Below are 23972 nucleotides of genomic sequence, written 5' to 3'. Positions count from 1 at the left end.
CGAAACGCACAGTCTTCATTTTGTCCCAAGCATCGCTATTCTTAGAAGTTTATGCTCCCGCCTTCGTTTCGGAGCATATACTCGGGTCGATGGTATGCAATCAAAGTTCTGCCTTGCACAGAATCATTATCGATTATTAAGGCTTATCAAACTTGTCGGCAAAGTACGATGCTTCGCCGTCTTATGAGAAATTTTTAAAGTCTCGTTGGAGTGATGAGAAGCATATTTAGTTTATGTGAAGACTGTTGCGTGCATTATATATTTATCGGAAGTATGTGTGTTCTTTCCTTTCCCCCTTTTTTTATCAGACGACTAAGTGATAGCGGTATGATAAAATGGGGAAACTAGTTCGGTGGGGTAGATAAGAATCCTTGACACTTATAAAAGAGACTTGAATCGTTTCTTTCGACACTTCCGGTCTCACGTTCAGTTTCACGCGCTACTACGATAAAATCATCTATTTACGAAACGTCATAATTATTATACCCATAACACGAATTTCACTTTGGTTAAATTTAAATCTTTTTGCAATTATTATAGAAGATTCAAATTGGAATGCGAATTAAATAATTGAACTTGCGATATATCGATTTACATAAATTTACATAAATTGTTGATATTTATGCGTTAATATAATTACAAATTTATTTTATAATCTCATATTTCTATTTTGAATTTTATAACAGACGGATACGTTTTTTTTTTATGACGAGCAAATTTACATTTGTTAAAAAATCTCAATCTTTTAATTAGTAATTAATTTAGTGGACCAATGCTTTCTTTCGCAAACAGGAATTCGAATATATTTGAAAAGGTTTCAAACAAATACTACAGTTTTTGAACTCTTGTATTATGCACACACTCCACCAGAATTTCAGAATAAAGGGGCCCAGGTGCGATGGTACTTTATGACCGGAAGTACGAGCACAGCCCTCTGTAATTACTGGCAGGTGTGAAAACAAATCGAGTCCTACAAAAATTCATAATGAGAAATACATTGAAAGAGAGATATGTTGTGCATTGTAGCTTCTCTTATTTACAAAGAAAATTTTTCACCAATAATGAGTTCGTTAATTTAATTTTAGACATTATTCAATATACATGTATTTCTTTTTATGAATCTGTATTTTATTGTCGATAAAATATGTTTTATCTTTGAAATTTATTATATCTTATATTAATCGATAAATATAAAGGCGTGACGTGCCACTTAAAATAAGCATTAGATTTGATTCTGAAAAAAAAAGATTAAATACACGACTGATTTCATAACATCTTATCAATTATTGGATAAAAATAAGAACGCTTTGTATTAAAATTGTTTTGAGAAAAATGATATGATAAACGTTTTAATATTTATTAAAGGAAAAACAAAAATAAATAACATAATTTTCTAAATAATAAGTTTAATTTAAGAAATGGGAGAAAAAAAATAAAAAAAGAGAGGATGTTTTATTTCTATAAATAAATTTTTTATTAAATAATATGAGAAGATTTAAGATAATAGTTTTATTTTCTCTACAGATTTACTTTATTACAGGAAGATAGGAACTCGGATACAATGTGTCTCATAAATTTTTTCATCTTGATAAGTTTGCATTCTCATATGTGAAATTAATAAATTCATGCCATCTTATTATGCGACTTTTCAATTATCTGTCTAAAATTAACATTTCGCGAATCTGATTTTATCTTGCGCTGGTTGTTACCGACAGAAGACATCCCTCTACACGGTCGACCATTGATACGGTACCATCGGTATATACCCGGTGGCGAAAAGAATAACCGTGTGAGAGAATTTCAGCATCGGTCATCTGACCATGTTTTTTTCCCGTTGATGTTTCAGCGAGCAGTCGCCACATCGCCATCTGCTTGTGTCTTTGCGAGGTAGCCTGAGCCATTCTCATAATCATCAGCACAATCATTCTCAGAGACATGAACCAGCACCGCAACCACCGACGTATCTCACCCCTCCACCACCACCACCAGCGTCGAGTTACATCACGGTGCAACGCGGCTGCGTTTTGCATTCAAGGTAAGTCACAACCCCGTATATATTCTATACCGTCCTAAGAACTGAAGGGCTGATGAATTTGCTGCTAATATATTTTAATAGACATTATTTATTTCAACGATTTTTCTTTAAAGTTGTATAAGATTTTAAAATCATAATACGCTGGAGTGGAAAATCGTCAAAAAAGTATTATTTGTCTTTAGACATGAGATTATTCAGATTTTTTATTCGCAGTCTTGTTATATATATATTATTTGTTATATATATTATTATTAAATTTTATATTTTTATTTTTTAATGTGATTTATTTGTTATCAAGGCACAAGTAGCCTTTTTATCTTTATTGTACATATTATTAATTCTCTACATATTAACGAGAAATATCTTATGATTTTCACTCTATCATAATAAAATTTTTACATAAAAAAGAAAGAGAGATGCGAAAGCAAAATACGTGAGGACGGTATACTTTTTTAAGACGATTTCTACATCTATAATATATCCTTGATAAAAAGCGCAAAAATAGCGAGACTTGTTTTTCTCGCGAAATATATTTGGTATTTAAAGCACCATGACGTGAAAATAGACAAACAGATTGATCGTGCTGCTCTATTGCTGATTCTATGATAGCACGATGTGTTATTTAATGTACCGCCGATGATCGATCACATCGCGTGCTTAGCAGCAATCAATTTCGAGAATTGAAAGTTCTTAGTAATGATAGATTTTAATTATAATTTTGATCATATGGTTCTACATGATTTCATCCTATTACGGCTCCTTCTTCAAAGTATTGTCTCTCGAATGTCTCTTGAACGTTTATTATAGGAATATAATCCATTATTTTAAAACGCAAATAGTTTTAATTCTTCTCTAACTCATCTTTGATTTATTTATTTTTTTATTTAAATAATCAAAATCTTTTAACGTTTTTTTTTATCGGATATTCTTCTTTTTGTTTTCGCTAATTTTATCCTCACAAATTTCGTTATTGCGAATGATATTTCCGATAATTCAAAGATGCGGCAAGTGTCATTTAACGCGACACGGAATACCGCTTCTGGTAACGACACGGTACTCGCTCGTGAATATAAGCCGTCTAATGTCATTGCGAAATTAGGCCGACGTAGTTTAGATGGAAGTAAGAAGGAGCTCCCAGAGAGCTCGAAACTTGTTCAACGCTCTCTTTTTCTCTTTGAAAAGGGGCTCTGAGTTTTCCTCATCGTTAAATCTCGTACAACGCTTCGGAATTTTTGTTGAACAGACGTACCGTAAACTCGTCCGGATATCCGCGAGTAGCTTTTTTAACTTCTTAACTCCCAAGTTTTTACCATAGCTTACGCGACCCATGTCGCTTATAAAGAAATCGCAAGAAACGGCGAACTGCATTAGTGTAGCAGAAGCTTGAGGCAATACAAGTCCAAGTGCGATATTGATTTTGCGCGAGCGGATTCAATAGTAGCATGTAATAACCGTTGCATTTTCGAGGTGCAACTTGGCAAAGAAATTTCCAGGCCGAAACAAGTGCCTTATTGCTAATATATTTTTCGAAAAATAATTAAATTTTTAATTTTAATTTCTTCACACAGTATTATCGATACTTTACGATGATGTATATGTAAAGCGCAAATAAATGAAACAATATATGATTAGATTGGTTTAGCAAAGTGGCAGGTATAAGAGAAACAGAGAATTCAATTAATGTGTTTTGTCACATGTGAAGAAATAATCTTTTATATCGCGAATATTTTTTGAGATCTGCAAACACACACACACACACACACACACACACACACGCGTACAATAGAGATTAATTAAACGGGCCGCTTTATTCGTTCTTTGCGACTTTGCTTTAATTGCCACACTGCACTGGTCGATTCATCGCACTTTCTGCGTTATTCGGGTGGAACTTTTCGCTGTCGCGAGCATTGTCTATGTGAAATAAGTTTATCCGCCGAGAGCCGTCTCCACCATAACAACGCCGAGAGTCTCGTCGCGCCATTACTTTTCATCCCTTATTCTCTTTTTTTTTTTCCACCCTTTCCGCTGAAACGTGAAAACGCGGTCGCTCTTGGCGACCGAGCTAGGAAGTTCATACTCTCGTGCCTCTTTCGCACAATAATGAAAACAAATTCAATTGTATGCACGGTAATAGAGACACATTGTTTATAGTCGGCATACTCCTCATTTAAATCTCGCTTTTTGCTTCGTATCTCCATTCTTGGGATGCCGTCATACTGTAAATTGCTCGCGTTGAGAATTGTTTGAGCAATTTTTATGGTACGCGCAGAATTATCTTTGATACTTGAAATTGTAGCAGCATCCACAGCCTTTGTAACATGCACAGTTTAACTTCCGTCATATTTTATATTCCTTTTTCATGCTTTTATGATTTACATTGACGTAATTATATAACGTAATTAAAATTAACAATCGAAGATAATCTCCAAAGAAAAATTATTATCATATTTAGCAATCTCGATAGCAATAAAATGTTGATCGAAAAAGCACTTGATTGTGCAACTTTTGCAAACTTTTTGAAACGTATTTCATATACTATTTTTTAAGTTATCTTTTTTTTTCTCTCTTTAAGTTCATTAATTATCTTTTTAATTTTTAATTCCATCAAAATTATATTATGATAATTTTCAATTAAACTTGGGAATAAAAGTATGCAAGTTAACGAAACGCAAAATTTCTGAATATTGTAAATTCAGAAATTTTGCGTTTTGTTAATTTAATATAATCTGGAGCTTAACAAATAAATCTTGTAAAAAATAGATTTCAAAATGCATGTATTCATTCTCTTCCTCTTCATTTCTCTTTCTCTTTCTGTCGCGACGTCGACGCGTCATCATCCCCCTTCGTCTTTCTTCACAAGCGAGTGATAACGCGTGATTAACGGTCTCTTTATCCATCACGCTTGGCATCGAGATTTCTTGCCTCTCTATTTTTCGTTCCTACCGTCTCGCAATAGGTCGAGATTCGACCTGGACGAGTTTCGCTTATCCGTGGAAATTCCGCTTCCGTTCTCACCTTTTATATCTTGTCTTTTTCCCTCTCTCATTTTTCTGAAATAACCGCTTTTGTATCCAATCCACTTGTCGCGTCCACGCGCTTTTAAATGATAAGAAGAAACGACGAGGAGAAAAGCGCGCTCGACGAAAATTACTGCGAGCCCCTCGTCACTTTGGTCTCCGCGATTAAATGCTCTCGATTCATCGGATGTCGGGCCGGAAATTTTCGCCATGTCTTTTCGCCGCGAGTCTATTTCCTCTAAGCTTTTTTCCAAATTCGAGCCACGCGCGAAATTAGTTTGGACGGAAGGACGAGGAACGCCGACGACTCGGGAAAACGATTTATCGATCTTCAGCGAAACGAAACATAAATGAGACACGAAATTATTGATACCATAACTGGCTGCATCTATCTTTGAATACAAATAATTGAAAGATACTATATTTGTTAAAATGGTGGACGTATTTTTTAATAGAAGACGATTAACTTTTAAGACGGAGCAAAATTTAAATTTAAATGAAAGAGCTAAATGAAAAAAGAGTCAAGGGTTTGCGAGAGAAGTGTCAGTTTTGGTGGAAACCGTAATAGGGAGAGAGAGAAGAGGATTGTAAAAGGGTTCCTATTCGATCGAATCTTATCGGTTAATCTTGCTTGAGGCGTTGTTTCAATCTCTTCGTACCGATTTCGTATAGAATCGTTGAAGGACAATATATCAATGCAGGACAGTGTAGACTCGTTGTTTATTTCACTCTTCGTGCTACGTGCATAAAAATGTTTGTTGTCGAAAATAGCCTTTTTGCAACAAACAAAAGTGGGAAAGTGAAAAATTTTGAGCCGCGTGTCTGTTTGCGAAATTTTTCAATAGTTTTGCAAAAATGTCATGTATGAACGAAGTAAATTTTTTAATACATTTTTACGACCGTGGCGGGATAGAAACTAATGAATCGTCATAATTTAATCATCGACTGTATTTTGCATGAATTGTCTACAATAGCATTAAAAATGACGAGAGAGAGAAAAGAAAGAGAATATTCTTTTTCAAATATAATTTAAAAATATAAATTTAAATAAATATATATTTATATTGTTCTTATCTGAAAAGATATCATTTATTACGTATAAAGGCATGTCCCTTTTATGTTTAAATTATACAGATATTGTATAACGTTTTAACAGCGATAATTGAAATATTATTTCTAATTAATACGGGACGGATAAACAAAAATCGTAACATACATGCAACGAAACTTAACGAAAAGAATTAATGGTTTGCTAGAATTTGCTGTAGGTACGGTAATGTTTCTGCAGGACAAGCCAAAGATGCTGGGGAAGAGAGAGAGAGAGAGAGAGAGAGAGAGAGAGGACGGTAGTGAATGGTCGGCGCGTTGTCTCGAAGTCTATAAATAACTTAAGTCCAGGCCGTACATCGTGTTCCCGGGGTGTTATTTCCTCCGCGAGATAGAGCATCCCCTGCTATCGGTTTTTGGTATCTTTCGCAGTCCTTGGAGAGAAAGTCTCTCTCTCTTTCTCCCTCGGACGTTCGGCTATTAACTCCGCGAGGGAAAAGGTATCGATGATAAATTGTTATACAAAAGTTTTTAGCCGAACAAAACTCTTACCGTAAACAAATTTTTATTTCACTCCGAGAGAGGAGAACTAGAGGTTATTCTTGGCGGTATTCCGAGAAAGTTGCAATTTACGGTGACGGATAATTTTTCTCGTAGAAATTCGTCTTAGTTTTGCGCGGCGGATATTGGAGCGGATAACTCGTCGTCGATCTCGCTGGATCGTACGAAGATCGGACAAGAATCGTTGTCTGGGAACGTCGCTTTAACCGGGCTTTCGATTATTAATCCGCGGAAACACAGCCGCGGTTAATTGCGCGCGCTGCTGCAATGTTACTTTATCCCGTAGGTAAATTGAAGACTAGTTAATTAACTGCTTTTCTCCGTCGCGTTTCTCCGCGCTACATCGGTGCATCGCGCGTCCTACGCTAATTAATTCCATTTTCATGCGCAACTTTTTAATCCACTTAACGTAACACCCGCGTTGACGCGTCGTCGCGTCGTCGCGCTGCCCTCCGTCCTATTTCTTGCCGCTTTCGGTGCGAGGGATATTTATTTAAGCTCGTTACTCTGCAATCCCTCGCGCTATTGGTAATTAAAAGCGATTATCTTGTCCATATTTCTACTCCGTTGTTTTTTGTCTTTTTATAAAAAGAAAAGTAATTATTTTTATTCTACTTGTATACCAAGATGAAAAATATTCAAGACGAGCATTCAAATTTCTATCGTTAAAAAAATTTAATCTTTTGATTATTACGCGAAATGGGAGAACGGATAATATTAATCTGCTGAGAGCTTATTAAAATAGGTATTATTATTTATAAATATATAAAATTGAAGATTTTCGTCTTGGCTCTATGAAAGTTTGAGAGATATCTCAGAATTTTGCGCTACTTTCAGTCGGGTTTTTCATCTTTGATAGCTCACCGTATACGCTGTTTCTCGTTTGTCTCAATTTGAGACCAGAGAGCAAAGCACGTTCTAGCACGTGTTTCAGATGCCAAAGTTCTCCGAGATAACCCAACTCTCATTCACGCATACGCATGGATGTTACGTAGATTCAAATACATTGTGCGTACAGATTTTATCCGAAGATGCACAGTCTCTCTCTCTTGAAAGCTGCAATTGCAATCCACACATTGACGCACACGTTTGATTACACATATGATTACATGTGGTTACGTGTATGTTAGGAGCTTTTTGCAAAATCAATTTTTTCGCAAGGAGACATTTTACAAAAGCCTTTTCGTCAAAAATCTGCGATGTATCGTAAGTAAACCGAAACAGATAACGAATGATGCTCTAGATTATCCCCAAAAAGTATGCATATTATCTCTAAAAAAAATTTTTCCCATTCTTAACGGTCAAATTAATCACTCGTATCTTTTTCGTTAAACTACAGATCAGATGGTTTTTTTTTTCTGTACTTTGCACATTGAAATTACTTTATCGATCATAATAATTTCGTTGTGGATCCTTACATTGTTACTCTTTCCTTTGTCTATTTATTTCTCGCGCAGATATTTCACACTCGGCGGTACCGCAAGCTCGAGATTTCACCCGGTAACGGTACTGACGTATACACGCACCCTTGTCTCGTTGTCTTTACACGACCGCGTTCGTGCGGTCATGCATCTCACTAATGGTGTGTCTCCACGATACATCGCTTTGTGCGCGGTTAGTTGAAGCCAAGTCGGGTGTCGCGCTCAGAAAAGCGATTCACCCTCGCAAGTATAAGCGGACAACGGGAGCCTCGTCTTCTTAACGGCGTATAATGGAGGCTGCATGTTTAAGCAGCGAGATTTTCTCCGAGCGAATCGGAACAATATTAACTTTATTATATAACGCGTTATATCATAGAATCGATCGCGTCTCTCGCGCATTCAATTTAACAGCTTTATGAAAGAGAAGGTGCAATATCGACGCGATATGCTCCGACGTCAACGGGGAAATTGCCTTATTATTATCGCGCGAGACAGCGAGAATGTGCAATCATCGGTTCGTTAACTGCGGTCAACTTTACGGCTTTAAGGGGAATGAGAGAAAAGTTTCAATAAGAAGAATCCACTTGTAACTTTGTCTACAAGAATAACTCTTTCGTGAGATCTCCTTCATCTTTTGCGCGGCTCCACATCAAGATGGATTATACGTTGTTGTTTGAAAAAAAAATTTTCTGAATTATTTTTTCTCAATATTTTTTAATGAATAAAATAATTTTTATAATTTTAATAAATAAAATAAACAAAAATAATTTTGTTACTGTATTTTTAAAATCTCTACGACACGTATAGTTTGAATGACAGAATTGATTTTTACATTTGCAAAGCTAATGGCGTTAAAATAAGTGTCGTCCCGTTTCTTGAAATTATTTCTCGGCTCGCAAAGGATTAACGTGAAAAAGAGAGAGAAACTCTCGCTGCTTATCCTTTAACTGAAAGTGACCCCAGGGGGTGTCACTGCTACGATCTCGCGATAACTATCCCGAGCGTGTTGTGAATATCAAGTGTTTTCCGAGTGGGAAAAACTCGTGGAACCTACATTCGCCGTATCCGTTGCAACCGTAACACCGATGATGCGAGTGAAAGGTTCGGTTACCGCGAATATATTTAACATTCGGCGCAAAACAGCCACGCAAATGCGCTTCGTATTACGTAACGTGTGCAGACGGCGGATTATGCCTGCGGCATGTTACCCGGTTCAATAGTCTGCAGTCTGTGGCGATACCGTACGTTATTAATGAATAAAAGAGACGATATTGGCTCCGCGGTTTTATAGAAAAAAACCACACGTCTTATATGCCCGGCCGAATAAATGCAAAACTGCTTGATGAAAAGATCTCGATATAAATAGAATCTCGAATAGAAAGACCGCTTTTAAATTTAGCGAGAGTAAAGGATCGAAGGAAGGAGAAGGAAGATTTTCTCGTATATTCTATATTATATCATGTATCGTAAGGTTCAACATTTAATCTTTACTTTCGTGCACGGTGTCATAGAATTTATTATTAGCGTTTTTATCTCGATCGCAATTTTTTATTCGATATAATAATATTATCTGTGGCGGAAGAGACGCGAATATTGACACACGATAAGCTGTCTTGAGACAAGTAAGGAATTCCAATGACACATTTCCAAGTATCACTCGAATTTCCTTTTCAAGCACGTCGATCTCGCTAAGCGAAACGTCTTGTGTCATCGGAGATACGATATATGTGTCTTTAACAAGTGTCCTTTTCACAAAGACCTCTGCGTTGTTTCCCTCGATGGAGGTCGAAGAGCCGCCGCTGCCTTGGAGAAACGACGGCATCTTTCTCGATCGCAACTTTTCATTCGACGTTAATATTACTTATAGCGGAGACGCGAATATTGACACACGATAAGCTGTCGTGAGACAAGTAAGGAATTCAAATGACACATTTCCAAGTATCGCTCGAATTTCCTTTCAAAGCACGTCGATCTCGCGAAGCGTCTTGTGTCATCGGTGATACGAAATACGTGTCTTTAACTCCTTTTCACAAAGACCTCTGCATTTCTCTCGATTGAGGTCGAGGAGCCGCCGCCGCCGCCGCCCTTCGAGAAACGACGGCATTATCAGAGTCGGATGACCGAAAATCATAAAGAGGAAAGACTTTTGTTCATTCGACACGAGGAACAAAGGAGAGGAGCATCATCAGAAGAACAGTCTCGCCTGTTTGTAAACATTTCGCGACTCGTTGCGCCGACAAACGCGAAATTACTATCCCTTAACCCCGTATAGCATCATTCTGCATTAATGCGACAATAACGTGCGTCTGTGTATCGCCCGTGTTATATAATAAACACGTGTTTGTTGCATAACCACATTACGGAGCGCTCGCATATAGACGACAGATGACTATACCGTAGTACAATTCGCAATATACCTTTACCGCACCATCTTTGAATTTTTGGAATTATTTGAAACTATCTGTTGAGGAGAATTTTTGATCAAACTCTCTATATCTCAGTATTTCAATAAACTTCTCTTGCTTGAAATTCTCATAGAACTTAATTATGAAATCGGCTTTAAGATTCCTCGTATTAAGCAGACGAAACTTTGCGTTGTTGTGCGTGGATACTGCGCGATTGATGTGGTGGAAAAATAAGAAACGATGAAGACATTAAGAATGTAAAGGGAACGCTTGTGTCACGCGATTTAGTAGGCTACGGGGAGACGAAAGGGATACCAAAGTTGGACACTGACCAAATGTAAGAACTTCCTAGCTTTCACCCTGATAACCTCCTTTGAGGGTGTCACGTCCATTGTAATTTGTTGAGCGCCTACGTGAGAAAGAGAAAACGAACTTGGTCGACGAGCATTCTCTATTCGATATAAATGTTTAATCGATACATTTTTACCTTTAAATATTTTTGCAACATGATGAAAGAGAAAAAGTCTATTAAACTACATTTATTATTACCATATATACAGGGTGGGCATAAGCATTCAGCCATTGAGATTTTATAGGAAATTTTATCGTAAACAAAAGTTTCTTATAAACATGGGTGGAAATTTCTGAAATCACGATTATTTTATATATTTTTAATGAAGGTAGAATTAATACCACAATATTATCGAGATGCAATCTCGATATCGAATGTCATTTAACAAAGTAGACTCTTTGCCGGTGCTACTTTCCAATGATATTGCACACACACATGCTTAGCGGCAAGCATATCATTTACGCGTGTTTATGGGTCACGTTGCTCGCTATTCATTCACGACCGGAGGTTTTACCCTTGTCGCATTCAATCGTATAAAACGTATCGTATAAACGGCAAGGGGCACTGTCGTCTAAAGAAAGATCCCCTTTAATATTTCCTTCCTGATGGAATGGTTTAGCTACGTCGCTTAGCGACGTGATGATAATAAAGCGAGCACTTAGCTGGCACCGAGTATACAGGTCGCGAAAAGCTAATAATCTTAATTTCTCTGATTACGGTTGGATCGCGTAATGTTATTTCTGGAACTTTGCGTTTTCCTATTAACTTTACGCTTACTAATCCATTTGTTATTATCCATATTTAATTATCTCTTATATTTTTTGAGTTTTACATTATTATTATATATTTTCTTGATATTATGTCATGTCAAAGTGAAGAGTAAGATTTTCTTATCGACATATTGATGTTTAATTCGGCTTTATCCTCAAGTGTCTCTCGTTTAATACGAATGTTTGTTAATTATTCTTGAAATACAATTTGATCTCGCTAATTTATTTTAATTCAATTATACGAGTTTTAAATATAAAATTAATAACCATAAACATGCAAATTATTTTGATAAGAAAATACCACTCTATAATAAATTATGTGAAACGGGAAGGCAACGTGATAGAAATTTTCCTCGACACGTTTCTGTCATCTTTAAAAATGTATTTTCCATATAGATTTTCCGTGCGCAACGAGACATTACATATAACGCTACATTCTACCTTAAAATTCCCTATACGACAAGATAATTCGCTGTCATAAGCCATATGTATACTGCGAAAGATACGGCCTTCGCAAAACCCTCGTAAGGACAATGCGCCGTCGGCGATCTCGGTACAGGAAGAGGGAAAGGGGATGCACACGCGCACCCGCTCGACGGCGACCGGGGAAGGGGGTGAACGGAACAGAACGGTACGGAACAGAGAAGAGCGAGAGAGCGAAAGCCGCGGCGCTGTATCTCCCCACTCGGCTTTCTCATCCCCTAGCGATGTACTGACGGAGAGAGAGCGCGCCGGAGGGGTGGCAGCAGCTGAACGGGCGGCGGTGGCTGGCGACGGAGGCAAAGAGGGAGGGTGGTAAAGGCGCATGCCAGTTGGGCCCTCGCCGCGCTACGAGTCGGGCGACCCTAGAATTCTCTCTCACCCTCTCTCGCCGGAACAGTCGCGCGACGTTAACCCTCCTTTTCGCGAGCGACAGACTCGGACGGAGTGCGGAAAATTCCGGCCGCCGCTCTCTCTCTCTCTCTCTCTCTCTCTCTCTCTCTCTCTCTCCTTCTCTCCCTTTCTCTCGCGTCGGTTTGTCAATAAAAGACCTCGTGCCGTGTATCGCAGTGATAACAATCGACCGATAATCGCTTGTCTTTCCGGCGCCGTTTTTTACGCAACCTCGGTCAAGGGGATCGACTGTCGTCCATCTCGCGCGATCGAGCGAACGAATCTCGTCGCTTCCTTCGTCGACGTCGAGGAAGGTAGTGCTGTAGCAAAGCCGCGTCGTCGGTCGCGATGCCACGACGTCGCGCGGACGTCGCCCCGGCGATAACCGGCACGTGATCGTGCACCGGCTGTCCTAGGAGAATCGTCTTCCGATGTGTCGTCGAAACGTAATTATTTTGAGATGAATGTTTCGTGATAGAAGTTGCTTATAGCGAAATCTCGTCGCAGCGTTAAATATGCAGTTTGTTTCCATGCATCCGTGGCATTAGTCTCTACCGATAAAATATTTAAATTTTATATCATTATTGGGTATTTAAAAATATATGCGACTGCGTCCAAGTCTCTTCTCATATTCAGCGTATAGTTCTTGTATTAGGCAAATCAAGCGTCAAATCGACCATGGACTCATTTAAGTTAAATATGCGACGGCAATATATCTGAATATCGAGCACATCCTATACATATTTAATACAATTTATATTATCAATAAATAGTCTTTCAAAAGAGACTTTCGTTACAATGAAAAATATAATTTGAAGAAAATTTATTTTATAAAATTGACATACGCATTTCCTCGGCAATTTAATTTCATTTGTTTTATTATTGGCGAAAATTTTTGTATCGAAAAATAATCGCAAAAAATCGTTCTAATCATCGATATATAAATTCTGACATGATCTTCGTATCACGGGGTCTCGCTTCGATTTTCGCCGCGACCCGAAAGTTCACGCGAAAGGACAACGTACTCTACAGCAACATTCGAAAAGGGTTGTTCGTGGAAGGCCAAGGGCGACGGACTCGCTTCGGGAGTGATGACAAACGAGCGATCGGTCCTTTTGCGGAAATGAAGGTCTGCAATATTTAAGGCACTGAGATATTCAGGACGCGCATTAATTTTGACGTACCAGGCGGGGAAGAGCTCTGCGTGAAAAATGCATAAATTCCATTCTTTCTTCCATTAATTTATTCTGTAACCATCGCCGCGACACGCGGAAACAAATGCTAATCGGGTGTATCCTCTTCCCCTGGAGCGTGCTAATTCGTGCGAGGGTCGAAGACAAAGATACGAGGGCAGGAAGGTGCAAGGAGGAGGATGCAAACGCGGAGGAGTTGAAATCATTACGATACGCTCGAGACTAATTTCTTCTTTATCATTAAATGCATCTCGTTGCGTACGCTATATTGTTTTCACACAACGTCAAATTGATTCGACATATTTGTACGATTTTATACAAACGTCTCTCTGACTATATTTGCGATTTCCTAATTCGAATCGGAGCTGTCAAATTCACGTTTGTGTCGCGACGAGGCGCGTTCCTCGATCGATGTTTTAATCGAGAAAATAGTCCGAGTGGAACCGCGTATTTACGGTTTTATCGGCGCGAAACGTGTAACATGGCAAAAACGGAATAGAGGATTTGCTCCGTTGAGGACAGGGTTAAAATCGATGTGGAAACGCTTACCTGTATCCTGTTATCATGTTTTTTTTTTTTTTGTCCGAAACGTATTTAACTCACTTAACGTCAGAATTTAATTCTCGTTACGTTGAAAATTATTCTGCATTAAGTGAAACTAAATTATTCGTGTATTATACGCTATTTATATATCAATTTTTCCACGGAATAATAACTTTCATGTAGAAAGCATGATGTTTGCCATTAAACTCTCGCTCGTAATATATATAACCGGCATTTTAATAATTACCTGAAAGGTTAAACAGATTACACGGGAAAGCTATTAAAAAATCAGCGCAAACCAAACGATGTGAGTTACGCTCCTACGAGCGAAAATAATTGGACGAGGGAATTTATATATTATTTACGTGAAAAAAAGGAAAAAATTATGAAGAGACGTCGTTGCTTCTCGTATATATGTACAGTGACGATGTATAACCTTTTGATATAAAATCGGCGGTGGTTACTGAAGAACGTAGTTGCAGCGGTAATCTAATTATTCATGCATTCGACTAGCAACTCCGACAACTGTTTTCGATGCAAGCTTTACATACTGCCGAATACATTACGTCGCGCGTACGAGCGATAATGTGACGGGAAGTACTCTCTCTTCTTTATATTTGTAACAAGCTTCCATAAATTACCAACAATGTTAGAGATCACGTATAGAGTATAGAGAGTATACAGAATATATTTTATCTTTTATCAATGAAATTTGACTACATACGTGTCTTTTCTTTATGCGAGTTTATAAGAAAGTTAGAATACAAAAAATGTAGATTTCATATATGTGCATCATTTTTATTTTTATTTTATTTTAGGAAATATTAAAAAAAAAAAGAAATTTCTCGTCTCGTTAAAGGGAAGAAAAAAATAATAGATAGAATGAATTTTTTATTCTAAATGGAATAAGGATTGAATAAACGGAAGAGATAATTTTCAGTCAAAGAATACGACGCATTCCTATTCTCGATTTTGATTATATATGTTATTATGCGTGATATGAAAATTTTAATGAACATCAAGTCGTTTTCAGTGCAGCTGCGGAAATCTTGTCAGACGGCTTTTAATGTCTTGGTACACATCGTCGACCATTTAAATGAGTTTATGATCGATTTATCGCTTCGAGAGGCATCCTCGTCTGTCAGAATATTCATTTCCGGAGAAATTTAACTACTTTGTGCGTGACGGACGCATACATATATTATAGATTTAAATTTTATAGTGTGAAGAGACGATAAACAACTGACGCGACGTTTCTTTATTTTTATAAATGCATAACAATCTTGGATAAATAATGATAGACTTATATATTGAAGAAACGAGTTTAACAAAATGGTTATCAAGAGATTCGATACGTGGCGAAAGTGCATTTGCTTTTCAATTTTTTGGCTAGACATGTTTTATTTTTTATGAGAAATAAATGTATTTTTTATTGAACGAAATATAATTGATGTATTACGCTACCGGTGATGCAATTGCAGCGATGAATTTTGAACTTGTTTGAATTTTATTCATTCGTCGTGTTATTTTTGCAAAATATATATATATATATCGCAAGATAGATTGTGGCAAGAATGGACGCACGCCATTTTCCGTCACGCTGTTTATATTAATACAGGACATTGCATGTTCTCGCTGCGAGGGAAACGACATTTCCGCGCGACAGGTAATTTGCTATTCCGCTTTAGAATTAGCTGACTAATTGCCACGGGTTTACGATGAGAACGAATTCAAAGCTCGATGGGGATACACCATGTATACGTACCACGACACGTGTAACGTTTTGCCCAATGAGCTTGACGCGTGAATAATTTTCACCGATCCAGCTTTCGTATTTATCGTACGTTAATCTTAATATTAACAAATGAAACGCAGACCGTGAACATGAGTCAAATTCGCGTTTAGTTGTAGTTTGTGACGACGGTGATAACCGAAACTACGCGAACCTCGCGAGAGGGATTTATTATCGTCGATTTAAACATGACGTCGAAGCATCTCGACTTATCATTGACAATAAGACTAACGGATAACGCTCGAACTGCGCTGTTCGTTCAAAGGTCGAGAAAAGCCTGAAGGAGCTTTCTAAGTCTGCTTCGTGTAAACTTTGTACGTGCGAAAATGTAACAATTTCGCCGATCTACGAGGATCTCTACGGTCGCGATTGAAGGATTCGCACGAAGAAAAGTATCGAGAACGCTCGAGGATATCATTCGATGTGGAAAACGAGCAGTCAACATGTTCGCGTGCCTGTGGAATTTTTTCGACTGGTAAGAAACAATAATGATATTCATATGTTATATACTGACGATAAAATACGCGGAAAATCTACCATTTCCCTTCTTCCTTTTTTCAATAATATAAAATTATAAACTGAAACTGCCTTATATCTATCTCTTATTTTTCATCTCTTATTGCAATGCACGGAACTCTATAGATTCTTACTTTTCTGGTGAGGAAATGAATATTAATTAATATTAATTAATATTAATTGAAACACCATAAGCCAACAGCAGTTGAAAATGAATACATAATGAAAATAATACTTTGAATATTAGGTTGATGACCTATTATTACGTGACGTTTTTGCGGCAACTCAAAAGGCTTTCCCTTATTTCCGTGTGCATTAATTCACAGAAGGGGAAATGAGAACGATGGAATCCCTTTGGCCGACTGCAACTTGGCGTTGCATAATTCGGAAACGGATTAACGGGGCGCGCACGGCACGGAACAATAAATCTTTCCTGCTTCGCGCCGCCCTCAATTAGATTTATTAGTTTATTATTTGAAATATTTACTCATCTCCTAGCGCCTCATTTCCTAAGCATTCATCTCTCTCTCTCTCTCATTTTTTTTTTTTTTCTTTATTCACTATATTTTTTTCCAATTACGGGAGAGAGATGAGCTCGCGGAGGAATTTTATTCACACTGCTGTGTTCCGTTGATATCATCATTCATCCCTTATCTTCGTTTAACGCGCGAAATATTTTGAGACAATTGAAAAATGAAAAAAGAAAGCTTTGCAACGGAAGCATAAAAGTTCAATACAATCGATATCCCTAGAAGACTATTTGACACAGCAGCAGATTCTGCCTTTGTCTTTTATTATTTCGGTTTCCCAATTATTTTCAATCCACGTTTTTTTTTTCACGTCTCACTATTTTGTGAAATCTTTCATTTCATTCCCTTATTATTACATGGAAATATCTTCACAATCAGTTGTAATTAAAATTGAAGAAAACATGTACAAGACATATATTGCAAAAGCATTGTTATTGATCCATGAAAATATGCATGAAATGCAAACAGCATCACCTTCTTCTATCCCTAGATGATTGGACAAAACAAATATGTATTGTTTTTGTATCCATGAATATATTTCGTTTGTAATATTATTTGATCTGATTTTTCGCGATCAGTATTATTTCATAAAACATGTCCAGCTATAATTATTTCGAAATACATAAGAACATGTACGATATATAACGCAGATAAAAATATTGCGCAGATTTTCGACGAATGTCTCATTTTCTCAATAACTATCGTGGATCTAAAAGAAATTAAAAAATTAAAAAAAAATGTCTACAGAAAACATGAAAAACTTGAAAGGATTAACAATGGATTATTTTTGCTTTCGACATTTTAACTTTAAGGTTTACATAAAAATATAAGACACGAACGCTTCATCTTGTCAGTTTTGTTCTCGTCGAAAAGAATGATAAAAACCAAATCTCGTGGGACAATCGAAATAGATTTTTCGAGTGCATGAAAAACGCTTTAAAATTGATTCTTGCATCATACTCATAGAAAGATCTCCCTTCGAATATTCCTAGTATATAGTCGAGCGGATATATTTCCTTACGTATGAATAAAAACTTGCTTTTGAAAATGTCCGACGAAACCAATTTGTATCTCTTTTTTTCTCTCCCTTTTCTTTTGTTTTTTATTTATTTATTTTTTTTATTTTTGCGATACACCCGCAGGATACGAATTATACGCGCGAATCATACTGTTGCATTTATATCGTGTATGCTTTCGAGATATTGCCTCGATACTAGAACCTTTTTATATGGCTTATATACGCTGTGTTGCTGAACGTGCATACGAAAGGGGAATGGGGTGAACGGAATACAAGGAGGACCCAACAAGACTACGTGGGAAGCGATGCATTGTAGCCTATGAGAGATAAAGGGATGATTGTTGTCGATAAGGGAGTGAAGTGCGTATATGGGTCAAGTGCTTTGTACGCTCTCGGTAAATTTGATTAATGTATACAATCGAGATAGTATCTCTCCCTATAGTCTCTCGCGCATCTTTTTCTATAATCTAGATTGGGATTAAGATGATTTTATTAAAATGAAAATTAATCAAGGAGAAGAGAGATAATTTTACAAGCATTTGTGTGTACGTCATTCTTGCACCGAGGCAAACTCGTAAAATGTTCATCCGCGAAACTATTTGTAGGAAACAGATTGCAACTTGACAAACATAATTAATCTCGGCGCTCTCTCTCTCTCGTTTCGTTATTTTATTATACAAGCTCATTTTGTGTCGCGTCCCCCGGTATATTATAGTTAAGTACCTTCTGTTGGAGCAATGCAACGGGTTTCCACTATTTTCAACCGGCTAGGCCGACTTTCGCCATGGTTATCGATCGGCTACCTAGGTCAACGAATGTGGCGAGGGATTGCACTCACCGGGAAGACTTTGATTGTTTGACTGCAACACGTGCATTACTATATCACGCGCACGTGATAAAGGTCTATTCATACGTATCGTTGACGTGTTTAGTATAATAACGCGAAAACATTGCAGTCACGTTATTACGATATTTGCGCTTGGTTGATTGTCGCCCATGTACAAACAACTCGATTAACGCAACATCAATTGTGTATAGAAGACAATTAAAAAGATTACGCGTATAGAGTTATTATATTGAAGAATATTAGATTGAGATTCGTGCGAGTTGAATTGTAGGTATGCGGCAGAAATATTTGCAAATTTATACGATTGTATCACGCTATAAAAGATTATTAATTGAAGACTTGCAACGTATAATTGATTATGCAAACGAGATTAATTATAATATTGAGATTACGTACGAAGAGTTCAATACAGACAGTCTATGAATGTCATCGTTGTATGCAATATCCATGTTCCATTGCAAAACTAAATAATTATAATCAAGATTGACATTACATTCCGAGATATTGATATAAAACTTGTCGCTTCGACATGTCTTCAATAATTACGTTTTTCTAATTAACTTTTAACATTTGTTTACTAAATTTATGATATACATGTTAACGAAAAGATGAAAATTTTTCTGTAACAGATAGAGTAAGAAAGATTGTTTTCGAAAAATAATAATAAAAATAGTGCCGCTTATTTCATCGAATACAAAGGTAACGAGAATGTGGAAATTATGATTCTCTCTCGAAAAAAAAGGGGAATGTATATTTTGTTTCAATTGTACTCCTGGGGTACTGTGAGAGGAAGCGATGTGTATCGATATATATATATATATATGATACCGCAACTGACAAGACGCCATGTATCGATCTAAACTCTCGTGTACACTCATCGCTCTTCGAGCTTGTCGTAATAATTAATTGACAAGGTCGTTGAGTTTATAATTGACATTGGTAAATAAACTTTAAATTTTTGATTGAACGCGATTTTTCGATATATTTTAGAAAAATTTCGTCATTCACAATTAGATTATTAAATAAATTTTTGCTAACATGATTTATGTAGAAATTACCGTTAAAGTAAATGATGATTCATTTTTATTAATTTGCATGATATAAACGATTTATCAAACTAAAGACTATAATTGTATTTTTATCGATATCCTATTAAAATTCATATTATTTCTTATATCTTGCTTACATCATGATTCTCTAAAGAAGAGTCTTGTGTAATACCGGTTAGCCGATAACCATGATTGTAAGCTACGAGATAAGGTTTAGTCTCGCGATCAATATTCAGCAGGGAGTCTGACAAAGTAACAGGATGCATCCGCCGGAAAGTTAACATAAATTTTCCAACTAATATCCTGTCTTATACCATTAAGCACGGCATGCTTATAAATTAGCTTCGGCGCGCATAGTTTATTTTAGCTTTGCTTCCAATAATTTCCATGAAACTTATATCGTCCTCCGATCTCCAAGCAACCGACTGTCCTCCGACTGAGTCACTCGGTAGTTGATTCCATGAGGCGAGCATAAAGTTGGTCGATAAATTTCTTCGTGGTGGTAGTAAGTCGTCCGCGGTTGCGGAAAAGGCTGCGGAGGACGCGGATGAAAGGAGAAAAGAATGAAAGTAGCGGAAAAAAGAAAGGGCGATGGCGAGGAAAAGAGAGCGAAAGTCGGCTTTATCGACTACATAGACCTCGTGTATTGAAACCTGCAGGTACCCCCACATTCCCAGACGCGTGCTCCACGTAATATTTTTTGTTTGTAACTATTCGAAATTGAAAGGAAGAAGAACAGTGTGTGTGTATCGGAAACAACGCGTATCTATTTCGCATGCAAACTGCCGGAAGAGAGAGAGAGAGAGAGAGAGCAAAGCGGGGAAGCGATGCGTTTTCATGGAACCACACTGTCGAGGATCCTCTTACATCTTTTTCGAATATGAACCGCAACGAGACGAGCAAGCACTTCGCATCGATTTACGCGAGGGGCTTTTATCCGGGATGCAAAAATATTTGCGAGTTGTTGCGGAGAGGAGGCTTTTTTTACGCGCGTCTAGTTGCATCGCTCCTTTTTTCTCTATCCGTCCTCCCTTCTAGCTGCAAAGCTGTCTCTCGTTTTCTGCCATTAGGCTCGTTCTGCTTTATTTTTTCTATTCCTACCTTTCTACGAGATGAGATAAAGAATAACATAAAAGTTTACGCAAGTGTATAAATCTGATATATACGTTTGTTTATGAAAAATATGTTGGTATAAAAAATGATAAGCTTTAAATTATTGCATTTTTCCCTCGCAAAATGTATACTTAAAAAAATGGGATGCATGCGACCCGGGATTGGATACATATTTACACATGGTTATTCAAGCGGTTACTTCACGGTCGAGATCTACGTTCATATGTAACTCCACACGCTAATTTTAACCCGACCTTCTCGCGGATGCTGCAATCTGACAAGGTCAACGGCAAAAAAAAAAAATCCGTTTATATAGCCCACTTTTATATTATACATCACCATCTCCGTCGTTCGTCTATTAGCAATTTATCGGCGTCCAATTATTCGCAGCGCTCCTTCGCATCTATTTCCGTAGGATATCGATATCGGATACTCTGGATATAAATTTTCTGGGTCAACTGACAGGGTGAACTTAAAGGATCGCGGGCGTTTCGCGGCGATATGCGAGGGAGTAAATTTTATCCGACGCATTAAAATATCAGAAACTGGCTGCGCCGCAGATAGAATGACGTTTTAATGTAATTACTATCGCGTAGATTTGAAACGTGTCTAATTCACGTGCGCGGATATTTCTTTAGACCGTACATTTTCACTCGGATGGATGAAGAAGCTATAGCACATGTATCGCTGACATTTTTAATTGTCCGCTTTACTTTGTTCTTCTCCGCGCGCCATATCACGTTCAACGTATGTTCGAGCATCATCACTCTAATTTCATTATCGCGTGCGATGCATGGTAGTGTTGTATTACGATAAATATGTGTCCGCTCGTACCATGAATACTGCAATAAACGCATAAAGAACAACAAACAGCTTTTTCTACAGCGCTTCTACGTTCCAAATGCACAATACTTTGATGTTGGTTCGTAGGTGATGCGTTTGAAAACATTTTATACAATTATCTCCCGTATCACATTTTATTTTTTGTCATTAAGCGCCCAAGTGTTTATGTCAGACATTGCATCAAAATATTTCTGGTTTATTTATTTAGTCGCGAAAATACGTCGTCGAAAAATTAAACTTAATAGAATTAAAGCTTGATAGAATTGTCACTGATTTGTAATAATGATTGAGGGGGCGACAGGAAATTTTTATGGCATTCTGTATAAAATACAAAATGACAAATCAAAAGCTTCCCGTCGTAAGAAAAGATCAGTGCGACTGATAGCATCGCGTGGCGTACGGACGTTCAACATCGCGCCGGGAATAAATGAATGTACACGTCGAGCTACAACAGAGGGATACAATCGTGGCGCATCGCGCCGCATCGCTACGACCCAATTTCGATTCGCGCAAACGTCAAAGTAACGTAGGGTGCATTTCGAGTGCATTGGCGCGCGACGCAACGCGACGCAGGGGTTGTTTATATTCCCTCCGCGAAGTCTCTCCTCGTAGAGAACGGCGCCTGATTCTGCATCGTTAGATGTCACGTATCGCGCCGCCACGCGTATAATGCAATGATCTCGATCGATCGAGATCATGCGCGTTGCGTTTATCACTGCTGAAAATTACGTGATTGTCTCGTGTGCATCTACAATCAATTGCATCGCAATAGAGAGACAAGCTTGAATAGAGCTCGCGGTTCATTTTAGTCGCGTTCGCCAGCTATCGCATTTTAATTATAATCAGATTATTATTAGGTGTTGGAATATTTCTGAATAAAAAATCTTGCCATTTTTTATATTTAAAATGTAAAGAGTATAATTTTCGAAACAAATTTATCGTATTCGCGCACACATGGATATTATTACATGTCTCACATCGCACTTGGACCCTATATAGCATCGATTAAGGAGGATTACGCGAGATTACGATGATTAAAAATATATTTAAAAAAAAAAAAAACAATATATAACATTGTCTTTTATACGAGAGCTTTAACATGAAGACCTCGGAGTTTCGAGCAAACTTATGCGGAGGAAAATAGCGGCGTGGCGATTGCGCAAATGAAAACAACTCCATTACAGTGTACTGCGGTTTAATACATTGGTTTTTAATTACGTTGTGAACTTTGGCGTGATATTTCTCTTTCTCTTTCTATCACTAGAGCAGCAATTCTGTGCCAATTAAGGGCAGTCATTAAAACCGCATATAATCGTGATATATAATTTCAAACGGGATGCGAATCACGCAATACGTGAAGTGTATCTAGAATTTCATTCGAATGCTATTTCGCTCGCTATTCCGGCTAAATGACATTAATCATTTAGACGTTAATACGTTCGATATCGCGCATCGCGCGCTCTGTTACAGTCGATTATCTTAGGGTCGTCTAAACGCGATTAGAACTCTAATGTCGAGTAAGGAGATCAGCGGATGGCGTTCGATGAAGCGAATTGGAAACGGATGACAAACAGAACCGGTCAATCGAATCTGCGGTTTCGGCAAACCGTGATGCATTTCCATCATCGCTTTCAACTTTCGAGACTTGGTAAAACGAATCGACAATTTTCAGGTCGATCTCGCGTAATCATTGGATTCAGTTCCGCAATTAGTGCGCGGAAATGAAGACTTGATGAGAGAAATTTAAAAATCCATGTATTTATATAAATTATAATATTTATTTTAATTATAACTTTTTTTTTAATGATTTTTTAAATTGATTTTTTTTTAGTTGGAAAACGGGTGAGATTTTTTTCCTATAGAAATGCGCTATCTAATCGGAAAAAAATACAGAAAATTCTGATATTTGCAACACATGGAAAGTTTTTCATAATTTAAGGCTAATAAATGAGACGATAGATAATAGATATCGTGCTGGATATCGAATAATGTACTTGGCACGATATCCAATGAATGCTCATTATATTCTGATGGCGGTTGGGATGGG

The 23972-nt window shown here is 37.4% G+C and overlaps 1 protein-coding gene across 9 annotated transcripts in view; it reads left to right on the top strand.

The window, feature by feature from the left end:
- Positions 1-23972, top strand: part of LOC126855359 (uncharacterized) — a 119303-nt gene that overhangs the window by 38767 nt on the left and 56564 nt on the right. For 8 of the 9 annotated variants that reach the window (XR_007688226.1, XM_050602944.1, XM_050602943.1 and 5 more), the window contains one exon: positions 1847-2035. Coding sequence is in view for 6 of the 9 variants with exons in the window: in XM_050602945.1 (XP_050458902.1) it covers positions 1847-2035 (189 nt within the window). In the remaining 3 variants the exon portion in view is untranslated. Of the gene's footprint in view, positions 1-1846; positions 2036-16151; positions 16485-23972 lie in introns of those variants that run through there. The other variant, XM_050602942.1, reaches the window with a different exon arrangement.

Source organism: Cataglyphis hispanica, chromosome 16, assembly GCF_021464435.1.
Source record: "Cataglyphis hispanica isolate Lineage 1 chromosome 16, ULB_Chis1_1.0, whole genome shotgun sequence".
Taxonomy (NCBI): Eukaryota; Metazoa; Arthropoda; class Insecta; order Hymenoptera; family Formicidae; genus Cataglyphis; species Cataglyphis hispanica.
The sequence above is the reverse complement of the archived record's forward strand: the minus strand, read 5'-3'. Positions and strand labels throughout refer to the sequence as shown.